We start from the raw sequence: 25811 nt of genomic DNA, 5'->3' as shown, positions 1-25811 counted from the left end.
TCTCTCTGTCTCTATCAGTGTGTGTGTGTGTGTGTGTGTGTGTGTGTGTGTGTGTGTGTGTGTCCTGAGTTCAGGAAAGCTAATGTAGAGATGATAGGAAAACCTCAGAGATCTAACCGTACCCTCTACTCTTTTCATTTCACAATGTAAAGTTTCCCAGGAACTTCTGGAAATTCTTCTGTCTCCATCTCCAATCTTTCAGTAGAAGTACTGGAGTACAAATGTTTTCAAATTTCTTCTGGCTTTGTGTGAGTTCTTTGGATTGAAACTTGGGTCCTCACACTTGTAAGCCATGCCATTACCATCTTTCATGATGTCATGAACTGCAGCTCTTGATGGAATTCTTGCCTACAGTAGGAGCAGGGGCTCCTCTTGGGATTTTTTGCAGGATCCTTCAAGAAGATGAGACAAAAGGTTCCGCTAAAGAAATGACCAGTTATGCAAAGGTTTTATTGTCAACTTTCCTAGCAGCTGAATTGATCGTCATTACTGTGATCTACAGCACATCTCCTGAGTTAGAAACATGGGATAGAATCCCAGGCTTTCTCTGTACTCAAGAAGTCCAATGACCACAGGACAATCAAGGTAAGGTTTCAGCTCTGGTGAAGAAAAAAAAATGGCCCAATTGTAGGAAATGAGCTTTCACAACAGGAGCTTGGAAGCAGATCCTCAAAGCCATGTTCTCACTTGATCTCAGTTAGAATGCAAACAAGAACAAAGAAGAAACTTGGCTTCTTTACTCCACAAGCCCTGCAGGAGCTTTGCATGGGTTTAATGCAACAATGAGTGAATGGATCCAGAACAGAAAGGGAGTCGCAAAAGGGTTATGAACATCAAGAGGGATCGTTGTTCCCAGTGTTAGCAGAGAACCTCCAGGACAAGTGACCCACTAGCAGTTATAGAAGAGAATATTTGAGTAAGGTACCAGACTCCCATCACAGAGCTCAGAAAGTATCTGTGAAAGGAAGGAGTGTCTTAGAAACGTACCGTGAAGTGTAATGAAGGGGCCTCTCTCAGGACTGCTGGACTGCTCGCATGTCAAAGATCTGCAACTGTGGTAGGCAGGAGTAAAATAATCAAACTCAAGACCAGAGAGTGGATGCCACTGTTGGGTCTCCTGTTTTACATAGTTGGTTAGCTGTACAATATTACTCAGCCCTCAATTCTTTCTAGAGCATCTCCAATAGCCAGAGCCCCCCCCCCCCACAAGGGAGGACAAGAAGGAAGATAGGGATATAGTTGGACCAACAGCATCAACCACAAATTTAACAAGTTCTAAATGAAGCCTAGTAATCAACAAAAATAGTTACTAAGGAGCAAGGTGAAAGGCCATGGCCTTCATGTGTTAGGTCTACTATCTAACATCAAGACTTGTTTTCTGCACACATGCCAGTACTGGCCCATCATCTTTGGTAGAGAATAATGGTAACATCTGGATATGCAAGTGACATCTAAGACTCTGCCCATGTTCACTGTCTCCTCTGAATGGTCTCCATTTTAACTATCTTTAAACTTCTATTGTTTCTTGACTTCATTCTTTTATCCAACATGGGGTTCCTTTCCTTCAGATAGGGATATGTATTGCATTTTAAAAACTGAGAAATCCATTGGCCATGCTTTAGACAGGGTTGCCCAGAATGGACATTCAGACCCAGGCGTGCCTAACTTATGGGCACTAGATACACATTTTGGATTTTCTATGCACATCTGTATATGGAAGGTATATATACTGATGAATGGTGGGTTGCAAACAGATGCTGATCTTCTGGCTGGATGTTTCATTCAGTTCCCAGGTGTTCCGCCAATTAGAAAGACGCTGTCATTACAGCCTCAGCACTGTGATTAGGTATTTAGAGAGCATGCACATTGCTCAACAGGTTCAAGAAAAATGTGCCAAGAAGGCAATCTTTAAGAATGGCCCACTCTTTATGAAAAATAACATTATCTACAATTGGTTGAGGGATGGAGCATGGTGGGTAACAACTCAGTATCTAGAGCTTTCTAGGACAGAAGTCATGATTTGTGTAGCCATGTTTCCATCTGGCAGTAGTAGAACATCAGAGAAAACCTTTCTCCAAACATAGCTTGCCCAGTGTGCTCACCCTTCCTGCATCCATTGGCCCACTCTCCTTTGTAATCCGAGCAGGTGACAACTTCATTGAACTGTTGGCAACAAGAGGAGGTATCGATTCCCCCACAAATGCCCTAATGACTAGAGACTGAGACACAAACCATAAATGGAGACTTTCTGATTCCAAGTGAAATTATAGTTTGCCCTATGAGATTGCACAATAAATCAGGGGAAAAACCAGCCAACACAGGACTCTGGGGTCACTGAAGAGATGTTGACACATTACAATAATGAGAACTTGAAATACCTCATGCCCTATTGATTTTCAGGCTGAATCATTCCCACTGCAGAAGATTACAAGAGTCTGTCCTGGAATCATGGCTCACGTGGGAGACGCTGATGAAAAGATACACCCGATGCAATCAAAACGAAAAACTCACTTCTTCTTATTACAAATCTAATACCATTGTCCCTGGGCTGGGTGATGGGTACTTAACCTAAAATGAAAAGGGAGGAAAAAAACCAGGCAACCACTTTTTTCCCTTTTAATTAAAACATTTTTCCTACCTTTTTTACACTCGGCTTTTTGCTATGCCTCAACAGTATAAAAAGTAACCCTGCAAAGAAAATGGGCAGAATAGCTCAATTAGTGCATAAAAGGCAATTTCTTTATGCTTTTCTAATTCCAGGGTGGCTTTCAAGTTCTCTGTATCACCGTATCATTTTGAAGAATGGAAAATCATGTCCTAACAACCAACTTATTTCCCAGTCAATAGCCGAAGACGCAGCCCACCAACACCATCATCTGCAGTCAACAAAGAATGCCGAGCTGATCACTCTTCCTTGCCTACAAAGTGCTCTGTGGAGCTCAGTAAACACAGTTGTGAAAGACCAAATGGTGACATAAGTTAATTACTAACCTGTCACAGATGCATAGAATGGTAATAATGTATTTTCCTCATTGCATTAGCCATAAGTTTCCCCCTGAAAATGGGGTATATTGGAGAAGACAGGCTCTCAAACATTGCTCCTTCCTGTATACCTTGTGCTCAGTTGTGTCACTATTTGGAACACAGGTCAGAACAAAACTGCGACAGTGTTTTTGCAATGCATATTGACCTGGCTGTAATTCAAAAGCAAACAGCCTGGAGAAATGGCTCCGTGGGTAAACCATGAGGACCTGAGCCTGGACCTCTAGCACCCATAGAAAACACATATCACAGCATTCATAATAACCCCAGAATTAGGTGGGGAAGGGTGGCAGAGATGGACACATTTATAGGCATGCTGGATAGTCAGTCTACCAAAAATGGACAAGCTTTGGGTTCAATGAGATACCCTGGTTCATAAGATAGTCACAACTAAAGACAACCTATGTCAACCTCTTGTCTTGGCACACATTCCCAGGGGCAGGTACCCCTATACATACACATGTGCACACATACAAAACACACACACACACACACACACACACCAGAAAAATAACTTACCTTTTAGCAGTTAGAAGTAGCATGGTCTTTCCTCAACAGGACTCTTGATATCACTCAATTACCGTCCATACAATAATTACTCAGACTCATTAGGACTTACTAGGCTGTCACAGCCTGGTGTAACCCATTCACATAGTCCATCCTTGGGTAACTATCATGCAAGAAAAGAATGCACTTTGTTTACTTGTCCTCTGTCTCATTGGTTCTGTAGCTTCCCATAGTCTAGTCATTGAGATGAACACCCAAGGCAGAATGCATCCAAGGGGCTCTGGTCATAGAACAAATGCCCATGTCCTTCTGTGAAGGTTCAATGCAATAATTAAATAGTTGAGAAAATGAGATATTGTTTGTCCTACTGATGCTTCCAGAGCTAACCTAATCAAATGAACTCTTGCTCCTTTCAGGATATACATCATTGTTTAGGAGTTTTTCCGACATTCCAGTACATTCTCTCAGGTTATCAGCCTGAGGCCTGATAACCAGAATTCTTACCCTTTGACAGGGCAACAAGTCACGCTCTCGTTGCACGTGTTAGCCATGCATTTGCTGAGGACGTGGGAAAGCAAGTGGCTGCTTTCAGGCACTTTCTCACAATTGTCAGCAGAAAATCATCTTGTATCCAGATAGGGAAGAGAACTTTGAAGTTAATACCCATGTCTTTTCTCTTTAGCAGTCCTTTTTAAGAACTTTGGAGTGCTGACTCAGTAGGTAAAGGGACTTTCCACCAAGGCTTACTAAACCTGAGTTCAGTCCCCAAGAACACATGATGGAAGGAGAGAAACAACTCTTACAAGTTGTTTTCTGACCATCAAACATGAACCAGTGGTCCATATTGGGATTTAATTATGTATTAATTAAAATTAAAAACACATTCATTTTATTTTCTTTCATTTTTCTAACAGCCTTCCTGTATAGTTCATGAAGCTACCAACTACTAACTTAAGTCACAGAGCGGTAAGCTAGTTAAGAACTGAAGGAGAAGCCAAACTCCCTGCAGTCCCTCCCCTTCTCCATCTCTGCCTCTCGAATAACTGCTGAGGCTGATACTGTGCCCTGTCTTCTCACCTCTGCTATGTCCCCAGAGCATAATCATGCTGGTGGCAACTGTAGTCAAATCCCAGAGCCCTTAATAGTAACTGTATAATCTTGGTCATTATCTTATGAAATACAACAACCTCGTTTATAAGAAAAGAATGACTTCTACCCTGTCACAGAAGCCATCTGGGAGGTTCAGATGAGCCAGTCAGCACATGGCCTCTTGCAAAGCAGTTGTTAGATAATACACCCAATGTAGTGTTTGTTATGCTCCCCAAAAGCTTAAAGGACCTTGCTTTGATTATGGGAGCCTCATCTCTGCAAAGAGCAAGGTGGGGCAGGAGCAATTCTGAATGTTTGCTGCCCCTAAGAGGATACATTCGAGTGGGCAGCCAAAATTGATTCCCCGCTGACTGCCTCTCTATTAGCAAAGCATGAGAAACAGTTCTGAGTGTATAGAAACACAACTCAATGATGGCTGCCATATTAGTGCTCAAAACCAAGCAGGTTCCCATACTGCCTATCCCAGTGAATGGGGAGATTACAACAGAATGAATGAATGAATGAATGAATGAATGAGGCTAATGATATAAATTCTAAATACTAGGTAAAGCCACTGTATCCTTTCAGAAAAGTCTCTGTCAGCACATATGATCATCCACTCAACATTTACAGGGCAGAAGTTAAAGGGTGCATAGCCAGTAAGAAGAACCAGCGCTTTAATAGGTCTCCCAGGTCTCTCTCTCTCTCTCTCTCTCTCTCTCTCTCTCTCTCTCTCTCTCTCTCTCTCTCTCTCTCTCAGTGATATCTCTCTAGTAGTACATATCCTCCTTATTAATGTCTCATGGAATTGTTCCATAAGCATACACTTGTTCTTGTTGTCAACATTTTGTCCTGTCATCGCAACAGATGGCTTTACACTGAGGCATATGAAAAATATTAAATACTTTATAAGCCAGGGAGAAATAGAAAATGTCTTCAGAAGCATGGAATATCCATGACTCTGGTTAAATGACCCTTAGGATTCTGTTAGAAACGGCTGTGTGGAGCTTGGGTTGGTGAGTGGACCTGGTTACCCATCAATTCTTTGTCTTTGGAGAATACTGGGCCAAGGGGAAGGGCCCACACTGCCAGAAGAATGATCTGGGCCATTTCAAAAGGCACAGCCTACCACCATGGAGATCTGTGAAATATTATACTGTGTCACCAAGAGAGGTCTGGGAAACCCATTTCTTGGAGATTCAAAGTCAGAAGCAGCATCCATCTGTCTCAGGTGTTGTTGACCATGATCCTTTGAGCCAAACATCCATCATCATCATGGGGCCAAATGTGCTTGCTTGCAAAAGATCATCACAGCTGGCCTTGTTGGTATCTCTTCATAGCAAGAGGGTGAGGAACATCATGAGACATTAAATCTGAATACCCAATCACTCCTCCTAGTACACTCTAGGCAATTCTTTCCTAATCGTACTTGACCTAACCCTTGATATAGTCAAGGGTTAGACTATATAAGGTGGCAGAGGTTGACAGAGAGAGGGTCCATGCATGTGGCTATACATACTGGGTGATACCCAGTCCCACAACTGTCCAGTCATCCTTCACCCATGCTCTTAAGGAAGCCTAACATGCTTATTGGTTCCCCAGGGGGAACTTCAGTGGAATTGAATTTGGGATTATTCAGTGGAATTGAACTAGGAATAGAAATACCCTAATCCTGTCCCCAAAGACAGAGACTCAAAGAGAACAAGTTTGGAGGCAAAGTAGTAAGTTACAGGATCATGACATCAGCTCCCTGACTGTTGTATATATCCAGGTTTACTGAGGTTTTTGCTACACTCACAGCTGTAAACTCAACCAAAATGTATGCCATCCCAGAGAGACCAGAAGTTTCCACATGATGGGTGTGGAAAAGAGACTAAAATGTGAAGTCTTATGGTTGAAGGATGGCTCAGTGATTAGGGCTGCTTACTGCTCTTACAGAGGACCCAGGTTCCTAGTACCCAAGTCAGGCAGTTCACAAACACCTATCACTCCAGCTGCAGGGAATCCAACACCCTCTTCTGACCTCCATAGGCATCTATACTTAAGTAGTATGTGTGTTTGTGTGTGTGTGTAGGAACATGTATGTTTTCATTTAATAACTAATTTTTAAAACTGAGACATCCTCACAGCAGTGCATAACTCTGAGGGCCACAGATTATTTCATATCCAGAGAATCACTTAAGTGTCTTGATCCTCATTCTTCAACTATTAGTGAACAGACAGCAACCATCAGTGCCTGTAAGAGAACTGTGAGAATAACTGGTTTTCTGCATACAACTACCTTAGGATCCAGGCTGGGATATGCTAGATGCAGCGGAAATGCTGGCTACTCTTTATATCTAGCATAATGTTTACATAGAAATAAACATTAGAAGCAGGGCAAGATTTTCTCTTCCATATGCATGCTTGTTTTTATGTGATCGGCATTCACTTCCCATGGGTACAACACACTTGTGTTTTCTGTACCAGGAAAGAATTAAAAATGGGCAAAGCTCATCACTGGGCCTGGGTCTCAGAGAAATGAGATGCATGGTCATGAAACACACAATGTTCATAGCAGCTTTGTGTGTGAGGCCATTTTCACCCACATACCTTTCAGCAGGGTATTTATGATGGTGAGCACCAGCCATAGACAAACTATAAGGATGCAGAGCAAATATACCAATCAAAAGGCTGAAAGCTGAGGGCTGGAGAGATGGCTCCACACATCAAGGCTAACATAAAGGTCTGCATTCTAGTCCTCAGCCCTCAGGAGAAGGCTGGGCAGCACATTGGTAAGTCAGTGCTGGGTGACAGAAGAGTCCCTGGAGGTTGATGGCCAGCCATCTAGGAAAACAATGAATTTCAGGCTCAGTGAAAGACTCTACCTGAAAAAAAAATTAATATGGAAAGCAATAAAGAATATGGACACCAAACTCTGGCTCTTTACATAAACATGACACTCACCCACATGTGCGTGTGCACAAACACATACGCATACACTACATGACACTCAGGCACATAAATTTTAAAACATTTTAAAAGGTCAAATACTGGAACTACAGCTATTGTGGCATTTGTGAAATGATAAAAGTTTAGAGAAGAAAGGACATGGAAATTGATGATAGGGATTCAAGGGTTAAATAAAAGGGAATGGGAAGGAGGAGGATGCATAGATATAAAAGAAACCCGTAGGAAGTAGCCAAGAGAGGAGAGACATGAACCTGAACATGGTATAGAATTAAGCAGACTCAGAGTCAAGCTTAGGCAAATCTGGGAGCATTTGAAGAAGGTTAGTGGATCATAGCAATGCCATCATCTTGGAGATGATGTGACAAATACCAATTTACAGAAACAAGTCACTGTGGATATTGCCACAGAAAGAAAGTGCAAAAGGGTGTTTTTATCCCTGTATAGCCTCTTGCAAAAGACATAGTTGTCCCTGAAAAAAGAAAAAGAAACCTCAATGAAAGGTAGTTTGGTTTGTAAAGTGCTTGCCATACAAGGATCAAAGTTTGTATTTCCCCAAAACTGCCTAAAAAGGCTGGGTATCTGTAATCCTAGCTCCCACACCAGGGAAGAAGAGGCAGGAGGATCCTTGGGGCTCACTTACCACCCAGTCTTGTCAAATTCATAAGCCCTAGATCCCCAGAAACATCTGCCTCAAACTTTAAGGAGGCATGTGATGGAAGAAGCTACTCAACACTAACTTCTGGTCTCTACATCATGCACACATACATGCACGGCCGTCTGCACACATATGTGCACAAAACCATGAAGATGTACACATGCATGAGCAAAATAAACCCACTAAACACATTAACCTACTAAGCAAACATGTAGGAGAAAGCTCTAACTCTGCTTTGGCCACAGTAAATTTTTCCCAGTATCGTCATTGAGGGGAACAAGGTGCATACACATCAACCTGGATCTCGTGCAGATTCACCACTAATTTATCTTTAAACTTTGGGATGCTTGAGCCTGGGAAGATGGCGTCAGCAGGTAGCATTTGCTGCCCAAGCATGAAGACCTGCATTCAACCCTCAGCACACATGTAAAGAGCCAGGCATGACCACGTATGTGTGTCGTAGCAGTGCAGTAGAGTTTGAGAGTGTACTAGTTGTCAGCCTAGCTCTAGGTTCAGTGAAAGATCCTGTCTCAAGGGTACAATGTAGAGAGTCATGGAGTAGGGTATATGATGTCTTCCTCTGGCCTCCATCTGTGCAGGGGCACACATACCAGCATACAAATGTGCACAAACCATACACATACAACCTGTAAGCCCCCCCCAAAAAACATTCAAATTCTGTCTCCTTCTGTTGGACATTGTGTGTGCTGTACTGATCAGCCCTGCCTTTTGTGTATTTGGGTAGCACACTGCAAAGATTGGCACTATGGTCAGTGAAGTGCCCAGGCTTCTGAAGCAAGCTCAACAGTACCTGCCTCTCTCTGAAGTGTTTTATTATTCCAAGTCGGGCCGGCTGCATCTCCCAAGGTATGAAGTTCAGCTCAAGATAAAAAATATTTTATCTACCCTTACAGCAAATTGAAAGGCTATATAAAGGGTTTTGTTATTGCTGTGTTTTCATAAATATATAGTAACATCACTCACAGTGGGAAACACAGCTTGGAATACAATTTCCATGCACAGCCATTCCTGTGCCTTGCACGGGAAGATGAAATGACCCAGAGATGAATAAAAAAATAATAGTATACAACTTTTAGCAGCCTGCAGTCCCCGACAGACACACGCAGCTGAGAGGATAAGGATCATGATTTCATGCTACTCCCAATGAATGACAAGTGACTACAGCGTCGGGGAAATTTGCTTTCCTCCACAGCCAAACCATTCCAGTTAACACTTAGATTCCACATTTCCAGGAATTGCAAAAAGCTCAACTCCTTCCTGATGGAGAGCATGCCAACCCCACACCTGAACAGAATTATCATTTCAAAGCAAATCTTTATTTATTTAGGAATTGTTTTGTTTTTCTTTTTCTTTCATTTTTTTCCTTAATCCTCCCGTATGATTTCAGGGCAAGGGGTAGCATGGAAATCTAGAGTGGCATCTATGCTGATCTCCACCAGCTCTGGGGTAAAGAGGTGATTAGAAGTAATTTCCAAATAAAAGGAGTTTGCATCTTCCAAGGGACGTTCAATATGGAAGTTGTTCATGTCCACCATGAAGGCACAGCTCTGCCTGGAAAGCACCTGCTGCACAAGTATGGAGACCCATGTCTGATTGCCAGAACCCACAGAAAACCCCAAGCACAATTAGTGTGTGCTTTTAACCCCTACACTGTGGAGCTAGAGATGGGTTTATCCCTGGACTTCACGGGCAGGCCAGACTAGCCTAGTTGGAGAGGCCTATTCCCAATGAGTTACTCATCTCCAAAAACATGGTAGGGGGTGGTGAGAATATTTACAAGCAAAGGGACTTGCTGTCAAGTCTGATAACCTGAGTCCATCAAGGGGAAAGAAGAGAGCCAGTTCCTGTGCTGTCCTTTGACCTGTGCATGTGCACCATGGCACTACACAAGCATGCACATGTGATATATACATGTTTTAAAATTGATAAAATTTAAAAATTTTTACAAAACCACCACCCTGGGAAATGGCTCCTAAGGAACAGCATCTAAGATTGACCTCTGACCTCTGACAAACATACCCCTATACATATAAACATGCTCACATAGATGTGACCACACATCATTACATGCTCCAAGAACATTGATGGATGTATAAAAATTACAGAGAAATTTCCACTTTGCTTGGGGAGATGATTCCATGGGCAAGAATGCTGAATAATGTCAGGGGTCTGAGTTTGAATTCCAAGCACCACGTGAGAAGCCAGGTGACACATGCCTGTCACCCCAGCATTGGAGAGGGGACACAGGAGGACTGCTAGGGATCTCTAGTGACCATCCTAGCTCCAGGTTTTTGAGAGATCTTATTTCAAGAGAATAAGGCTAAGGGTGATAGGCCTGAGAACCTGACATATGGATGTGTCCATTCACACACATACAGAGGCACAGAGACACACAGGCACACACACACACAGGCACAGAGAGAGAGAGAGAGAGAGAGACAGAGACAGAGACAGAGACACAGACAGAGAGACAGAGACAGACAGACACAGATACATACACAAGCATTTGCACATATTTCACACATACAAAACAATGATAAAAATTAACACTTTTCTCTGCAAAAGATGTTTCCAGTCCACATTTCAAAATATATGCAATGCTTTTAAAGTATGCTGTTTTCTAATATGCTATAGGAATTTTGACATATGTAGACTAAACCTACATTTGTATGTTTATATCTGCATATACATATGTGTATAAATATAAAGATTGCAATTTATTTCTGTTAATATATGTCTCTTAAAGCTATATTTCTATTCCTTATCAAATTTTCTCCTGCGTCATTAATAAATTTATGTATCGACCATTCCATCCCTTCCTCCCTCTATCTGTCCATCATCCATACATCCTCTATTTGCACACCCATCCATTTGCCCTTTCATTCTTCTACACACCTACATACCCATTCTCATCCACTCATCCCATTCTCTGTTCATCTATATACTCACTCAGACATCCATCACTCAGCATCTTGTGCCAAAATTATATGGTAGTTAGTCCTGGCACAAGAGTCAAACAAATTACCTGATCATAAAAAGAACTGGACTTTGAAGTCAAGCTTCAAATCTGATCACCAACCCTTCCCAAGCACTAGCTGTCGGTAACCTGGAAATCTCCCCTCAAAACTCAGTCTTCCCTTATGAAAAATGGGTGTTCCAAGGACACTTGCTTCAAAGAGACTCTAGAGGATTCAACTCCACCGGGGTGAACTTGGAGGTAGTACCATGGTGCTCAATGAAAATCAGCCAACCATGTCAGTTACAAGGGTGACAACTTTGGAGTCTGTCTACTGAGCAAGTAGTGAATGAGTTACAAAAAAGCCTGCTTTGTTCTTTAGTCAGCAGAAGAATCTGAAGCTTGACTCTCTCTGATCACTGATAGCTTCTTGGAGAAGTTCTCCAGTAATTCCAGAGAAATCCTTTTCTTTGTGTAGGCCACTATCATTACCACAGACAGCATATTGGTTGACAGCCATCTGTTGTAGTTTGAATAGGACATACCTCACACCAGCTCGTGTGTCAGTACCACCTCCTAGGACTCATATGTGCCATTGTGGAACCTTTAGGAAGCAGAGATTCATTGATGAGAGAAGTTCACAGTTGCAGGGCCTTGAGTCTTTATACCCTGATCTCACTTTCCAGTTCACTCTCTGCTACCTGACTGCAGATACAAAATGACTGACCAACCTTCTCAATCCAGCTGCCCTATCTTCCTGTCCATGATGGATGGTATCCCTATAAACTGTGAGCTAAATTAAACTCTCTCTCTCTCTCTCATTCAAGTTGCTTTTGTGGGAGTATTTTATTGCAGTAACAGAAAAGTGGAGGCACCATCGTTATTTCTGACAGCAGGCTTATATTAAGGTAGGGAAATACATTAGAAATCTATGTCACTAAACACAATTAAAATGGCGCTTTTGAAAGTTCAATTTCTGGGACTAGAGAGACAGCTCAGTAGTGAAGGGACACTAGCTGTCCCTCCAGAAGACTGAATTAGGCTCCCAGCACCCACATTGGGAGATTCACAGCCACTTGCAACTCCAGTTCTAAAGAGGTAGATTGATGCTGTCTTCTGGCCTCTAGGGGCAATGTATGCATAAGGAATCCATCCATCCAGATACACATACTTGCATATACAAGTGAAAATGTCTTTAAATGACACTCCATCTTTCTTTATCTATGTACATGCTCACGTGTTATATATATTTTATATATGATATATATATGGATATACATATATATATACCAAATACACATATTTGTATATAATTTTCATTGTAACACTACACACCTATAACAGCTACAGAATATAACTGGGTAGTCCTGCTGTGTATTTAATTTCATTTACTTTGCCTTTGAGCAACCCATCCTGGCCCCATTTTAAACCATTTCCTGAACCAACACACAGAATAGGTATCCCACAAAAGCCATTCAATGAACTGTATTAGAAAAGGACATTTGACGATAATGGATCCAACATGAGCCTTTTGACAGCTCAAAAATAGGATTTGCTCTTTGCTTTCTTTGTTCAATTGTGAGTTCACTGGGCCTGAAACTCACAAAACAATAATGGTTTCCACTTGCAGCCCAGTTCCTACGCTGCCTCAGGAGCTGGGTGGGAGCAGACTCAATGGTCCATGTCACCGGCTTTAGCCTGGGCAGATTCGAGCTGGACAGGCATGGCCCTTTCTCTTTACCTATGTTTAAAAAAATCTGTGATTTTCCCCCTGTTTAAAAAGTAGAATTCATGACTGTAAGTTGTGATTAAATACTTCAAAGCCTCTTTCACATCAGTGGACGGAGCAATTATATTTATGGACCAAGGCCTGAGCAATGGAGGAGTCTGGGTGTGAAGGCTAGGAGGATGTCTGGCCTGGAACTGGTATTTCTCAGATCTATGGTTCCCATTATGAGAGTGTATTTAATATGCAAGGTATTGAATGTATAACCTCACACATGCCCTTGGGAAGACATTATGGAAAATATGTCTTCCATGCATTGAAGAGCCATTTTCATTCATCAGGTGAGGTCCACTGAGGCACCACTCTCGTTTTCTGCACACTTTGAGTATCTGTGTTTAATTGCAACCTCATAAGATATCTCTTCTTCATTTTTCTTCTAAAGCAGAATAAAATGTGTCAAATTGGCACTTCTATTTAAAAATCAACTCAAATTGTTTTTCTTTTCATAGCATTTTTCTACATGCTAAAAATTCGACAGAGGAAAAAGATAGGCATAGTCCCTCACATGGCTTGAAGGAAAGAAGATAAACAAACTGGTATGAGCAAAAATGAGCCAGGAATTAGCAGCTCCACAGCCACCCAACCTTGGACCACCTAGACCCACCAAGACACCAGTGAGACAGGATTCTTTGTGGACTATGGAGAGCTAGGTCCAGGTGAATAATTTCTGCTATCCCAATACCAGTTAATAAAGTAACATATTGCTTCTAATGTAATATCTTATGTTGTGTACATGATTGTGCATATGGGTGCTGGCACATATGTGTCACAGTGTTCCCTTAGTGGTCAGGTGACAACCTTGAATTCAGTGCTTGCCTGCTACCCTGAGACAACTTCTCTTCTTCTCTGTTGTGTGAGTCAGGCTGGCTGAATATCTTCCCAGCACTCTCTTGTCTCCACATCTTGTCATAGGATGCAAGATTACCAACATGCATTACCACCTCTAGTTTTAGGAGGTTAGACCTCAGGTTTTCACACTTTCACAGAAAGTACCCTACCCACTGAATCATTAGCCTGCTATGGTAATTTTTACCCCGTGACTCTCAACGCTTTAGGACGCTGCTACTGGTGATGTAATTGAGTAACAGAGAACCTCAGACCCTCCCAACCCTACCTATGATTATTCATTAACTCTTGTATGTATTTAAATCTTCTTTGTTTTTAAGATTTGTTTTATTTTTAACTTGTGTGTTAGAGAGAGAAAGGGTGGGGGGTTCCTATGGGGGCCAGAAGAGGGCGTCAGATCATTTGGAGCTGGAATTACAGGTAAGATACTCTATGCAGGTGCTGGGAATTATGTTGGAGTCCTCTGCAAGAGCAGTGTGTATTTTTAACTGTCAAGCCACCTCTCCTACCTGAATTTTGTTTTGTTTCCTTCTGGTTTTGTTTGTGATGTGTTTCATGTGGCCCACACCAGCCAATAGTAAAGAATGACCTTGAACTCCTGACCTCCCTACCTCTACCCCTCTGGTGCTGGGGTTACTAGAATGCACTGCCACACTGGCTGTGAGTGCTTAACTGAAAAATAAAGTTGTAGATATCAGGATGCATGCTCTGTCAAATACGCTTAAGTCAATTGTCTTAGTCAACCATCCCCAACCCGAGTGTCTTTTGTTTCAAAAATCTATTACACAATGACGCCTAAACTCTTCTCTCCTTTGTACAAAGATGTTCCAAGTTTTAATTACTCTGATCAAGGACCCAAGAGCACACACTTTAGAGCTGAAATCTTATCTTGGGCACTTAGAAGCTTGGTGACCTTGGGCCACAACTTACTTCTCTGGACATCTGTTGCTAGCGCAAAGTAAAAGAAGAACCCAGCAATTCCAACCTTCTAGTCTTGAAAGCAGAATTAAATTTGAAAATATTTACAACAGTACTGGGCAAGTATGAAACAATATGTGTTTAGATAAATAAACCAAGATAGGTGTCAGGGGTTGAAAGATAAGGAGACAACACTGGCATTGAAGACAGACAGGAGAAAACCAAGGCTCACAGCACTGATGACCACTCATTAAGCCACCTCCACTGTGGGAAGAAGCCTTATTGCCCGGCACTTGTCAGACTTAACATGAGAAAATCAGAGGTCGGGGGAGACTACACTGAGACATACCCCACTTGTAAGGGAAAATATGTTCAAAGTAATGGTGGCCTGTGAGAAAATGGAAGCCTTTGTGTACTGTCCATATGTAGTCACAGAATCCAGAGGAGATTTTAAAACTTTAATTGCTTGGATTCTCTGCCCCCTCTACTGGCTTGACTCTATCAGTATCTCACCCTGACGCTGCCTAGGACCTAGGGCACCATTACTAAACGTGAGCATCCAGCACTTATGTGAAAGCCCTTCCTGGTTGCCTTGGGAGAAGACAGTGTTCTCATGAGGCTCCTAGCCACTTAATGCCAGCAGTGACCTGTGCCCAAGCCTGACAGCCACAGCCATCTCCACAGTGTTACTAAACATTCTGGGTGAGGGATAAAACTGCTAGCCCAGGGCATCCACTAAGGACCCTTTTATGCAGCTCTTTTCTGCCTTCAGATTAAGGCATTTTAATGGCATTTTGGTATGTTGAATTTAAAAAAAAAATTCTGGAGTTTGATTATTTGAGTCACCCAGTCTGGAAAATGGTTGCCCCATCTGTGAATTGGGAAGAGCAATATCCATGGGGCACAATCACCCTGAGGACCATAGGAAATAGCCTTATGTCCTTAATCCACTGACCAATGCCCAGAGGAAGTAAGTACAAGGCAGAGTATACTATGTGAGCCACTGAACTGTTCTGATGGTCACTGTGCCCAGACAAGTGCCCTTCCTGTTCTCATGTTCTAACACAAACACAAGACCTCTATCTATGCATCCCAATAACTATAACAGCTATGGGGATACCCCGTACCACAGCAGCACGATTTTCTGACAAGCAGAGATTTCAATCTGAGAACAAGTATAGGCATCAACAGCAAATGATGCAGAACGGTTGAGAGGAGCAAAGGGAGGGCTGCAGAGCCTCATACACCATCCGTAAGGCACCGTGTCCTTTCTGCACAACCAGCAGCAGCAGCAGCAGAAAGGGCTGCTTGACTTTGGTAGTACTGGAGTGAGTTGGCAGCATGAGGCAGATGGTGCTGGAGGGGCCTCCTCAGGATGTGTGGGTATGCACAATATTTGTGTGATGGCATAGAGCAGGCTGGAAAATTAAGCTCATTGGTGAAAAACTGCAGGCAATCCAGTGGGGACAGATTGGACTAAGCATTGCTCCAGAAGCATGCCCATTTTAAAGAAAAATAAGCTTTGGTAAACAAGACAAACATGAATCCGAAATGCTAGACTTCAATTCTGTAGAAATAGGAAGGTGAGCAAAATCAAGAAAATAAACAGAGCTAACATTGCCTAAGATATATTCATATGTAAAATGAATGTATATGTACTGCATATACATAAATAGATAATCCACATATCTGTCTCTCTATTCATCACCTCATCTACCTATCAATCTCATCACATCTTTGGAAACATTGAGTATGCTTTTATATTTCTATCTCTGTTTGAAGAGTCTCCTCTGGCCTCCATTAGATCTGGCCAGAGGCTCACAGCTGATAAATGCCAGTAAACTAATTACTATTCGTTCCCCAATCCAGCTTCAAACTTCACCCAGGATTATTTCATAGCAACTACTTGATTGTCTCTAACGTCCAGTAGACCCGGTTCACATCTGTGACATCAAAGCATTTGGACATCACAAGCAAGGGAGGAACGGGACGCCTTCATCACCTACTGGTTATGCAAGCACCTAACCAGAAAGAACACTTTGAAATTTTTATGGAGCAGGAAAAATTGGAAGCATACTAATCTAGGCAGTGAAATTGGGCTTTTTGTCATGTTTAATTGCTTGAATTCATAACCTAGTTCTACTGAATCAAAAGCAAGTTGTTACCGCTGACGTTAGCTGTTTGGGCCTTCCGGGCACACAAGCAACAGATAACCCCACAACTTCTCGCATCAACCTCAGACCAATTAAAAAAATTAGCCCCTGAAATTGTTCGAGACATCAGAGTTATTGAATAATTTAATTTGCAAGAGTTTCCAATCCAAGTGCTGAATGGGAGTGCTGACTTTCAAAGATTTATTTGCTTTGGTGTTGTGGAAGCTGAGGGATGAGACATGAGTCCCTGTCTCCAAGGACTAGGATTCCAGTTGGTTTTGTGTGACTTAATTTAATTGCACTCTCCTTTGTCATGTTCTCTACTGTTTACTATGTTTCACAATACACAAGAATGTTCTGCCAAGCACAACAATGAGAAAAATAGGACGAACCCAGACACCCATGAACACACGCAAAACCTGAGAGTCCCCACACTCCCAAGTTTCTACTAAGCAACAAAATCAAGTCTAATACACAAAACAACTAAGTAATCCCTTTGAAGGGTCCACACCTTCTCTTTTGTATTGACTTTTGTATTTATCAGAAAATCAGAACAAGGTGGGAAATTAAGTTCTTAAAGGGGATATTTAATTCCACAGTAATTATTTCTTTTTAGAAACTATATTTTCATATTTCCCATAAAATATACTCTGAGCATAGCCTTTCCCCTCCACCATCCACTCACAAATCCTCCCGCGTCCGTACAAACCTAAACGCATGCTCTTTTGCTTTCAAAGCGTCCCCTCAAATGCCTTTTGTGATAACTTCAGTATTAAACATGTAAAATTCAAAATGCAAGAGCTAAAAATGAAGTCAATGTTAACAATAGACTTTTACTATATTCTTATTTTACCATTAGTAGTAGTAGTGTGTACGAGAGACAGAGAGGGAGGGAGGGTGGCAGGGGAGACAGATGTGGAGACATGTGGAGATCGAAGGACAGCGTTCAGAAGTCTGTTCTCTCCTTCAACACACGTGGGTCCTAGGAATTGAACTCAGGTTGTGAGACTCGGTGCCAAGCTCCCTTATGCAACGCCATATCTCAGCCTCCCAATAACAAACCTTTGGTAGATCGCACAGTTTTGCTTGTTTGTTTGTTTGTTTGAACTTTGTAGAGCACTTTTGGCTTCTTAGTGAAACCCCCCTGAATAAATGAGGCTTAACAACATGAACTCTTTCGTAGGCTATATTAGCGTGTACTTAGATGAAAAAGGATTTTTGCAATCGTATTTTCTTCTCTCAAGCAAAGTCAATAAATGGGTGGAGGATTTCTGATAGTGATGAACGTCAAATATCCCATTTGTTATAAAATGTGACGATACCGTGATCATCACTGAGATGTGGGCAACTGTTCAAACATACCTTTTTCCTCACATCCCCTTTAACTTTTGCATCCTGCTCTTCCTGGAGAGAAAGGCAAGGCTCCAGAGATCAAGCTGTGGTGGGTAATAGTCAGTTAGCCCTCTGGAAGAGTGAACGAAACACACTTGACTTTTGTCATGCTCCGTTGTTGTTACAGTTAAACCTGCCCTATGTCAGTGATGACAGTTACATCTATCAGGTCCAAGGGACGACAGATTAAAATGGCCCTGCAGTAAAATGCAGACAGGGAACAGAGAAAACTAAAGTTTGAATACAGAGTTACAGCTGCAAAACTACACTTATCTCAGTAAAGTTCTACGTGGTTAAAAAAAAAAAAAATTCTTGCCAGTCACCTGGCCATCACCTCACAGTCTCTCTGTGGGGCCAGGGCCTTTTCCCAAAGTCATGATGAGAAGGAAGAGTAAAGTTTGCACATTCACTTTCTGTAGGGCCAGGATACAGGGGTGGGGTGTATCTGATGCTAAATGTCTCTTGCATATGAGCAAAGTGTTCTGGGGCAAAAGCAAAGCAGATTCAGTCTCCTTTGGGTGCTAAACATTTGTTAGGCGATGGATGTATAGCAGAAGCAACCTGAAAGACTGCTCAGAGAAAGGAAGTAAATAAGGGGAGAGAAATGCAAAGAACGAAATGGATGCACAAGTGAGGACAGAGAGAAAGGAAGCCAAGGAGGGGGAGACCCTCCTGTCTTCCAGGCCTTGACTGGAGCAATTTCTTCTTCCAAATCTTTGGCTTATTCCAGTTGAGGTCACAGGGATGGAGTGAGTGAAGGAGAACTGCAGAATCGGCTTCTTACAGGAACTTGCAAGCGCTGGGATCTCTCCACCGACCGCTCGCTCGGAGGTGAGCAGCTGTGGCTGATATAGATGACTGACCTGAACACAACCCTCTACAAACGTAAACACTGCCTACCTCCAACATAACTCACTACCACTCTCACCCTTTGAGCCTGTGTGGGTTAAAACTATGGGAATTTCAGAAAGGCTTGGAAGCCTACGAGGCAGATCATTTGCTATGTAGCTATATAGGATAACCACACGATAATTTGTCTTACCTCCTCAAAACACACTACACTCATACCTGAAAGGCGAAAATGTAAACCCCGAGTAAATTCTGAGCTATATCTCCTGATGCCGGAAGTCAACCTCTTCTGATGATATAATCACTTTACTAGTGGGGTGCTGCCACAAAACTTTGGGTTCAGAATCCCTATCAAATCCCCCCAAAGTGGAAGACAGGAAAACACAGCTCTCTTGTCAAAAGAAATATTCAGAACCCTCAATTCCGCCTATCATCTGGAAGTAATGGCTGGAGGGATGGGCTAGATAGACTCTTCACAGGTACTGTTTCTGTTCTAAGGAGCGACGTGTACAACACTGTGTGTATGTGTTCCCTCGTTGGCTCTCCCAGGAAAGACTGCTCTTCCATGAGATAGCACAGCTCTGGGCTTATTTTTCCTTTTTTCAATAGAAAGCATGCGTTCAATATTGTTCGTGGAATGCCTCTTTCACGGGCATCTAGAAATCGGGAATGGTCTAAGAGCTGGATGCCAGCATGATGGGCAGGGTCGACCTGTCTCTGGCGACATGCAATGCTTCTGCACATGCACGCACAGGCGCGTGCCAACTTTCCAAACGCGCGGCCCATCTGCCCATTCACAACCCCCGCCCCGTCTTCTTTGCAAAATCCAGCCCTAGCCTGCGGGTCTTGTAACACCAGTCCTTAATAAACGCTTATTCATCTCTGGGAATAAAGTTCAACAGAGCCGATGGCTATTTCCAGGGAAGTTCCCCGCGAACTTCCACTTGGTAAAAGTGAATCCATCCACCCTCTGGTCCCCCAGCCCGTCTAAGCTCCCTGGGTATTGAGGGACCCTCGGGGGACCCTCGGGGAGCCCAGGGCGAATCCCAGATTGTATCCCACAGGACTCCGGAGCTGAACTTACCTACCCTGTGTAATTCACTCGCTGCAAACACATTTGCGTCCTGCCATTGCCTCTCAAGACTCCCTGAGCTCCATCCACCGCCAGGTCCGGATTCTGATCCGCGGCCCCAGAGGTGCACACGCCCGCCCGCCACCTTCTCTGAGCTAACGTTGGACAGCGGCTGGCGGCGGCTCGCCTGCCACAGGCAGCCCCGAATGTCAATTCGCACACTCCTCCCCCTGCCGCCCGCCCCCGTCCCTGCGCGCCCTCCTCCCAAGCATCCGTCCAGCGGGCTTCGGGATGCTCGGATGCTGGTGCCAGCGTTGCCTCCCCTCCCTCCCATCCAGTCTCTTGCTCCCCCTCCCACAGTGTCTCCGTGCCTCCCTCGCTCGCCTTACCTGAAGGGCATCTCCCACGACTGCAATTAGCTGCCAGGATTTCATCGCCCGCTGCAAAAGCGCCTCCTGCTCCCTCTCTTGCTACATCGCATTGGGAGAAACGCAAGGCGGGAGAAGTGCCGGGGCAGCAGCAGCAGAGAATGGTACCCACGTGCTAGCAATGCCAATGATTCTAGCTCTCTCTGCTGGGCTGGCCGCGCCTTCGCCTGCCTGGGCTGTTTTGCTCCAGCCACCAGCAGGTGTTCAAGGCCCTGAACAAGCGAGAGGGCCAGAGATCCAGCAGGCACAAGAGCGAGCGCGCGGTGCAGGGAGGTAATCAAAGCTCCAGGACCACACAAAGACAAGCCTACTGCCATGCGGCGCTGACAGCGACATGACAGACAGACGAACTGGACGCCTGGTTTTTATTTTAATTTTTGCAAAGTCTAGCAACTGAGGGAAGAACTGCAAGCCACCCCCTTTGCCAAGCACTTGGAAAGTGAACAAACTGATGGCATAATCTCACCACCCCCCCCTCTAGCACGTGTCTCTTCCCTTGTTCTTTCAAGCATTAAATATGTACCACATGACAGAATAGGGCACCTTGCACGGTCCCCAGAGTCCTCACTTGACAACCAATTTTAACTCAGGAGCAATGAGATGTCCAAGGCAGGATATCAGCGCTGGCAATTACTTACGCTACTCCCTGCATTATTCAAAATGTCCATAGCCAGTATTTATGATTTCCAATCTGCGACTTCATGGAGGAATTCCGGGAGGCTGGGAGACCCCTTGCCCTACCTCTCCATATCCCCCACGAGGTAGCTGTACTCCATTTAGGGGGTTGACTCCTTGGCATCTCAAATCTCCCAGCTCTTGTGCTAAATGAGAAAGCGCTGAACTTTGCTCTTGCTTTGACGGGCTAGATACTTTTGGTGGAAGTTCAAAAATTGGCTTTGAAATGGATTAGCATCCAAGCAAATGTCCTTTTCCCTTCCCCAAAGCCCTCACAGATCCCTACCCCACACTCTGTCTCCGTGTCTGTGTCTCCATCTCTGTCACTGTCTATCTCTGTCTCTGTCTCTCTCTCTGTCTCTCTCTCTCTGTCTCTGTCTCTCTCTCTCTCGTGTGTGTGTGTGTGTGTGTGTGTGAGAGAGAGAGAGAGAGAGAGAGAGAGAGAGAGAGAGAGAAAGAGAGAGAGAGAGAGAGAGAGAGAGAGAGAGAANAGAGAGAGAGAGAGAGAGAGAGAGAGAGAGAGAATCAGGTATCAGTTACATATTAATGGCACATGGTCTAACTGCCACAACCAAACAAAGATCCTGTGTAGGGTCTAAACCTTCATTCATGGAAGCAGGGCTTTTGAATATAAAGCAATTAATGTTCTTATTTTCTCTCTTTCTAACGGTGGGAACTGCACTATACATTCATGAGAATGCCCTTGCTTTTGCAAGTGTCTATGAGTTGGATGTAATCATTCTTCGCATACAATTTACCTGTAAAAATGAGTGTGTGTGTGTGTGTGTGTGTGTGTGTGTGTGTGTATACACACATATATATTCTGTCCTACCTTTGGTGAAGAGTAACGTTTTTACTGCCTTGCCATACTATCTTATTTAAAACTGGAAGACCCAACACACAGCAAATGGCAGTTTTCTATACTGGTAAGCAAATTTAAAACTTGATAAATCTCTCTAGTATTTATTTTCACATTTCTTGCAGCTCCACACCAAGGCCATTTTCGAGGGTTTTTCCAGAATGTGCCAAGGTCTTACATGACCATCACCTGTCTCCCTCACCTCAGGAAGTAAATGACTTTCTCCTTCCATTTGAAGTGTGTTTCGATACCGCTTTAAGATAGTGCTTTCAGTTCGTTTGTGGAGTTAATCATGTTAATCTTAGTTTAATATGTCTTTCCTGGGAACAGTGACATTTAAAGGAGGGGGGAAAAAAAGAAGAAATCAAGTGAAAATGGATACCCAAGGATAACCTGGGACACAATGGATTCCACTCCCCAGTTCCTTTCACATGCTTTTCTGTTTCCTAGGCTGGCCTGGAACTCGTAGTATGGCTGAGGATGACACTGAATTTGTGGTCCTTCAGCCCATAGCTAATCATTGCTAGGATTATGAGCATGCTAGGCCTGTGTGGTTCTGAGGCTCCAAATCTGCTTCATACACTAGGCAAGCACCTTACCAACTAACTGTGGCCCATCTGCAGACCCAAAGTTAACTTCCTAACCTGTATCAGACCCTGGATGCCTGTCTCAACAGAATTAGGGGCGGGGGGGAGGTGTTTAGACTGCAGCTTGCTGGTGCCCTGTGCAATTACTGAGATCCATGGCTATACAGTATCATCATCACAGCACAGACTTCATTCTCCTTGGGATAATTTGGTTCACAAATCAGTTCACAAAAGCAAGGTTATTCTAAGTGAAACGTGGAACGGGTGGCCGGTGGGGAGACAGTGAGTCCTAATTACAGCCTCATTGTCCCTGTGTTCTTGGGCACATATGGCCATTTAATCACTGCGTGTGACAACCTTGGCAGATGTTGCCAGACCTGGTTATTGATATAAATTGCTATACTAGTGTGGATATGGTACAGCTAAGAGTTAAAACTCTGTCCGAATTCATCCACAGGGAAATAGGGTCTCCACAAGCATCTGGAGCTACAAGACAAGACAATGCCAGGACCAGGCTGTTTCCTTCCTCCTGGCCTGCAAGGGAACATGTCTCCCTGCAAGAATGAGAGAAGAGCCACCCCAATGCACCCATAGGCACAGGATCACCATTGGAAAAGCATGCACACAGCAAGCAGCAAACAGATTCACTCTTAACATGTGTCCTAAAAACATACCCAAAAGGTATATTCTTCAGTGTGATTTTCTAACGTGCATAACACTCCTCGTAGATACCCATTGGATTTTTTTTAAATTAGCATATCCTAACCTGGAATACTATACAGCAATAAAAACACTGCACAAATACATCATTTCTTCATACGTTGCTATGTAGAGGACTAAAAGGACTGAAGAATGCTGCCCTGCCTAGTTTTACGTTAACTTGACACAAGTTAGAGTTATCTGAAAGGAAGGAACTCCAGGTAAAAAACACTCCCCCCATGATGTAGGAAATGTTCTTAATTAATGATTGCGAGGGGAGAGCATAGCCCACTGTGGGTGACGCCATCACTGGGCTGGTGGTCCTGTGTTCTCTGTGAAAGCAGGCTGGGAAGCAGCAGCCTCCATGGCCTCTGCATCAGCTTCAGTCTCCAGGTTCCTGCTGAGCTTGAGTTCCTGCCCTCACTGTTGCTGATGATGGGACTGTGAATGAGATAAACCCTTTCCCCAAGTTGCTTTAGTCACGGTATTTCATCAGAGCATCAGAAACCCTCAGTGAGACAAATGTGAACACACATACATTTTTAGTAAATAATAGTAGTAATAATAATAATAATAACACTGAGATAAAACAGCAAATTAGGAACTTGAACTAGTTTTTAAAGTCTCTACTCACAACGATCTCATATATATATGTGTGTGTGTGTGTGTGTGTGTGTGTGTATTCAAAGTCTACCTGAGTTATAGACCAGCTCAGAACCTGTCTCAAAATGAAAGAATAAACAGTGCCAAGGGTATATGTTACCTAGAATGAGTGAGGCCTCCTGGTCAATCCCCAACACTGCAAAAATCAAAGCAGTAAAAGTCATTACAAATGACACATACAGGATAATACTCTGTGTGAAGGAAAATATGCCCACCAACACAGGGAAAGAAAAGATGTTCTGTAACTATAACTTCTAACTGTGTATGAGACATCCCTGAACACAGACTGCCCAAACACAGCTAAGAGTGCAATTTAACAATGCCAATTTTTTTTTACAGCTAACAATGTGAAATGGTGTTATATTTTAAAGAGTTAAACATATATGTCTATAACATATAATCTATCTCTATATGTGGAGATTCACATTTTGATATTTATGGTGGAATTGTGTGTACACACAACTACCCTGCTTCCATATTATCTTGGGCTGCTATTGTTGCTGAGCTGGAGAGAGGGAGGTGGAGGGTCAATGATCCCCAGAGCCTAAAGTTAACTGGTGTTAAGTCCAGAGGATGGACATCACAGGTACCATGTTCTCAATCATAGGATTAGTATGAAGGAAATATGGATGTTGGAGGTGAATAGTCTCTTTCTCCTGTTGCAAGAACATCTGGGACTGGGAACTCAAAACAGTTGGTCAAGTGTTGACCTAGCAAGCTGCATACAGCCTTGGTCTGATCTCTAGCATAGCATGAACTAGGAATGGAGGCCCTGGGGCAGGGAGGACGAGAGCCAAGTAAGGACATCCTCAGGTACAAGGGGAAATTCAGATCAACCTTTGATACAATATGATTCTCCATCTCTGTCTCTCTGTCTCTCTGTGTGTATGTTTACCTCCCAACTCTCCCTCCCTCTTTCTTTCTCCCTCCATCTCTCTCTTCTGTATAGATGTTTATGTATACACATACATATATGCATACACACATATATATACATATATACATATACGTATATGGTGGGAAAGGTAGATTAAATCAAATAGAAACAAAAATAAAATTGTGGTAGAGTGCTTGACTACAGACTGGGGTCCTAAGTTTAATCCTGTGGTACTGAGTTATGGGGTAAGACCTTTTTATACTGATTTAATACTTTTTAATATGTATTATTGAAATAAGCATCCATGTGTGCATAATCATCACTTTTAAAGCTTAAGAACAACTAGTGCTTATGTCTAATTTTCAGTGTGACTTATATGGGGGTAAGCATCTTTACAGGGTACAGTGTAGCCGAGCATGGTGACACATTCATGTGAGCCCAACCTTTGTGGGTTCAATGCTAGCATGCACTATGTACCAGTATTCTAAAAATGAGCAATAAAGTATGAAGCCTGTGCTCATAATAGGCTGACATACAGTTGGATTGCGTCACTCTAGGAAGCAGATTCTTGATTTGGAAATAAGGATATTTATTATTGATTGCTTTTGTTTCCCCTAAATGTCTCGATTTTTTCAAGTGGGTCAATAAGACAAGTACGAGGACACTTGACCACATGCATGTTGGTGAGCACCACTACCAATGTCTGCTCTCTATGCCACTACCAATGTCTGCTCTCTATGCCACTACCAATGTCTGCTCTCTATGCCACTACCAATGTCTGCTCT

General features: G+C 43.1%; 1 protein-coding gene across 13 annotated transcripts in view; it reads right to left on the bottom strand.

Annotated features, from left to right (window-relative positions):
• The window catches only part of Rbfox1 (RNA binding fox-1 homolog 1), a 1640850-nt gene that overhangs the window by 1036609 nt on the left and 578430 nt on the right, over positions 1–25811 (bottom strand). For 2 of the 13 annotated variants that reach the window (XM_029470793.1, XM_029470795.1), the window contains exon 1: positions 20628–20807. The exons of 6 other annotated variants lie outside the window; for them this stretch is intronic. In XM_029470793.1, coding sequence (XP_029326653.1) covers positions 20628–20672 — 45 coding nt within the window. In that variant the 5' untranslated portion in view covers positions 20673–20807. Of the gene's footprint in view, positions 1–20250; positions 20447–20627; positions 20811–25811 lie in introns of those variants that run through there. 5 more of the 13 variants (XM_029470786.1, XM_029470792.1, XM_029470800.1 and 2 more) reach the window with 5 other exon arrangements.

Source organism: Mus caroli, chromosome 16 (assembly GCF_900094665.2).
Source record: "Mus caroli chromosome 16, CAROLI_EIJ_v1.1, whole genome shotgun sequence".
Classification (NCBI taxonomy): Eukaryota; Metazoa; Chordata; class Mammalia; order Rodentia; family Muridae; genus Mus; species Mus caroli.
The sequence above is the reverse complement of the archived record's forward strand: the minus strand, read 5'-3'. Positions and strand labels throughout refer to the sequence as shown.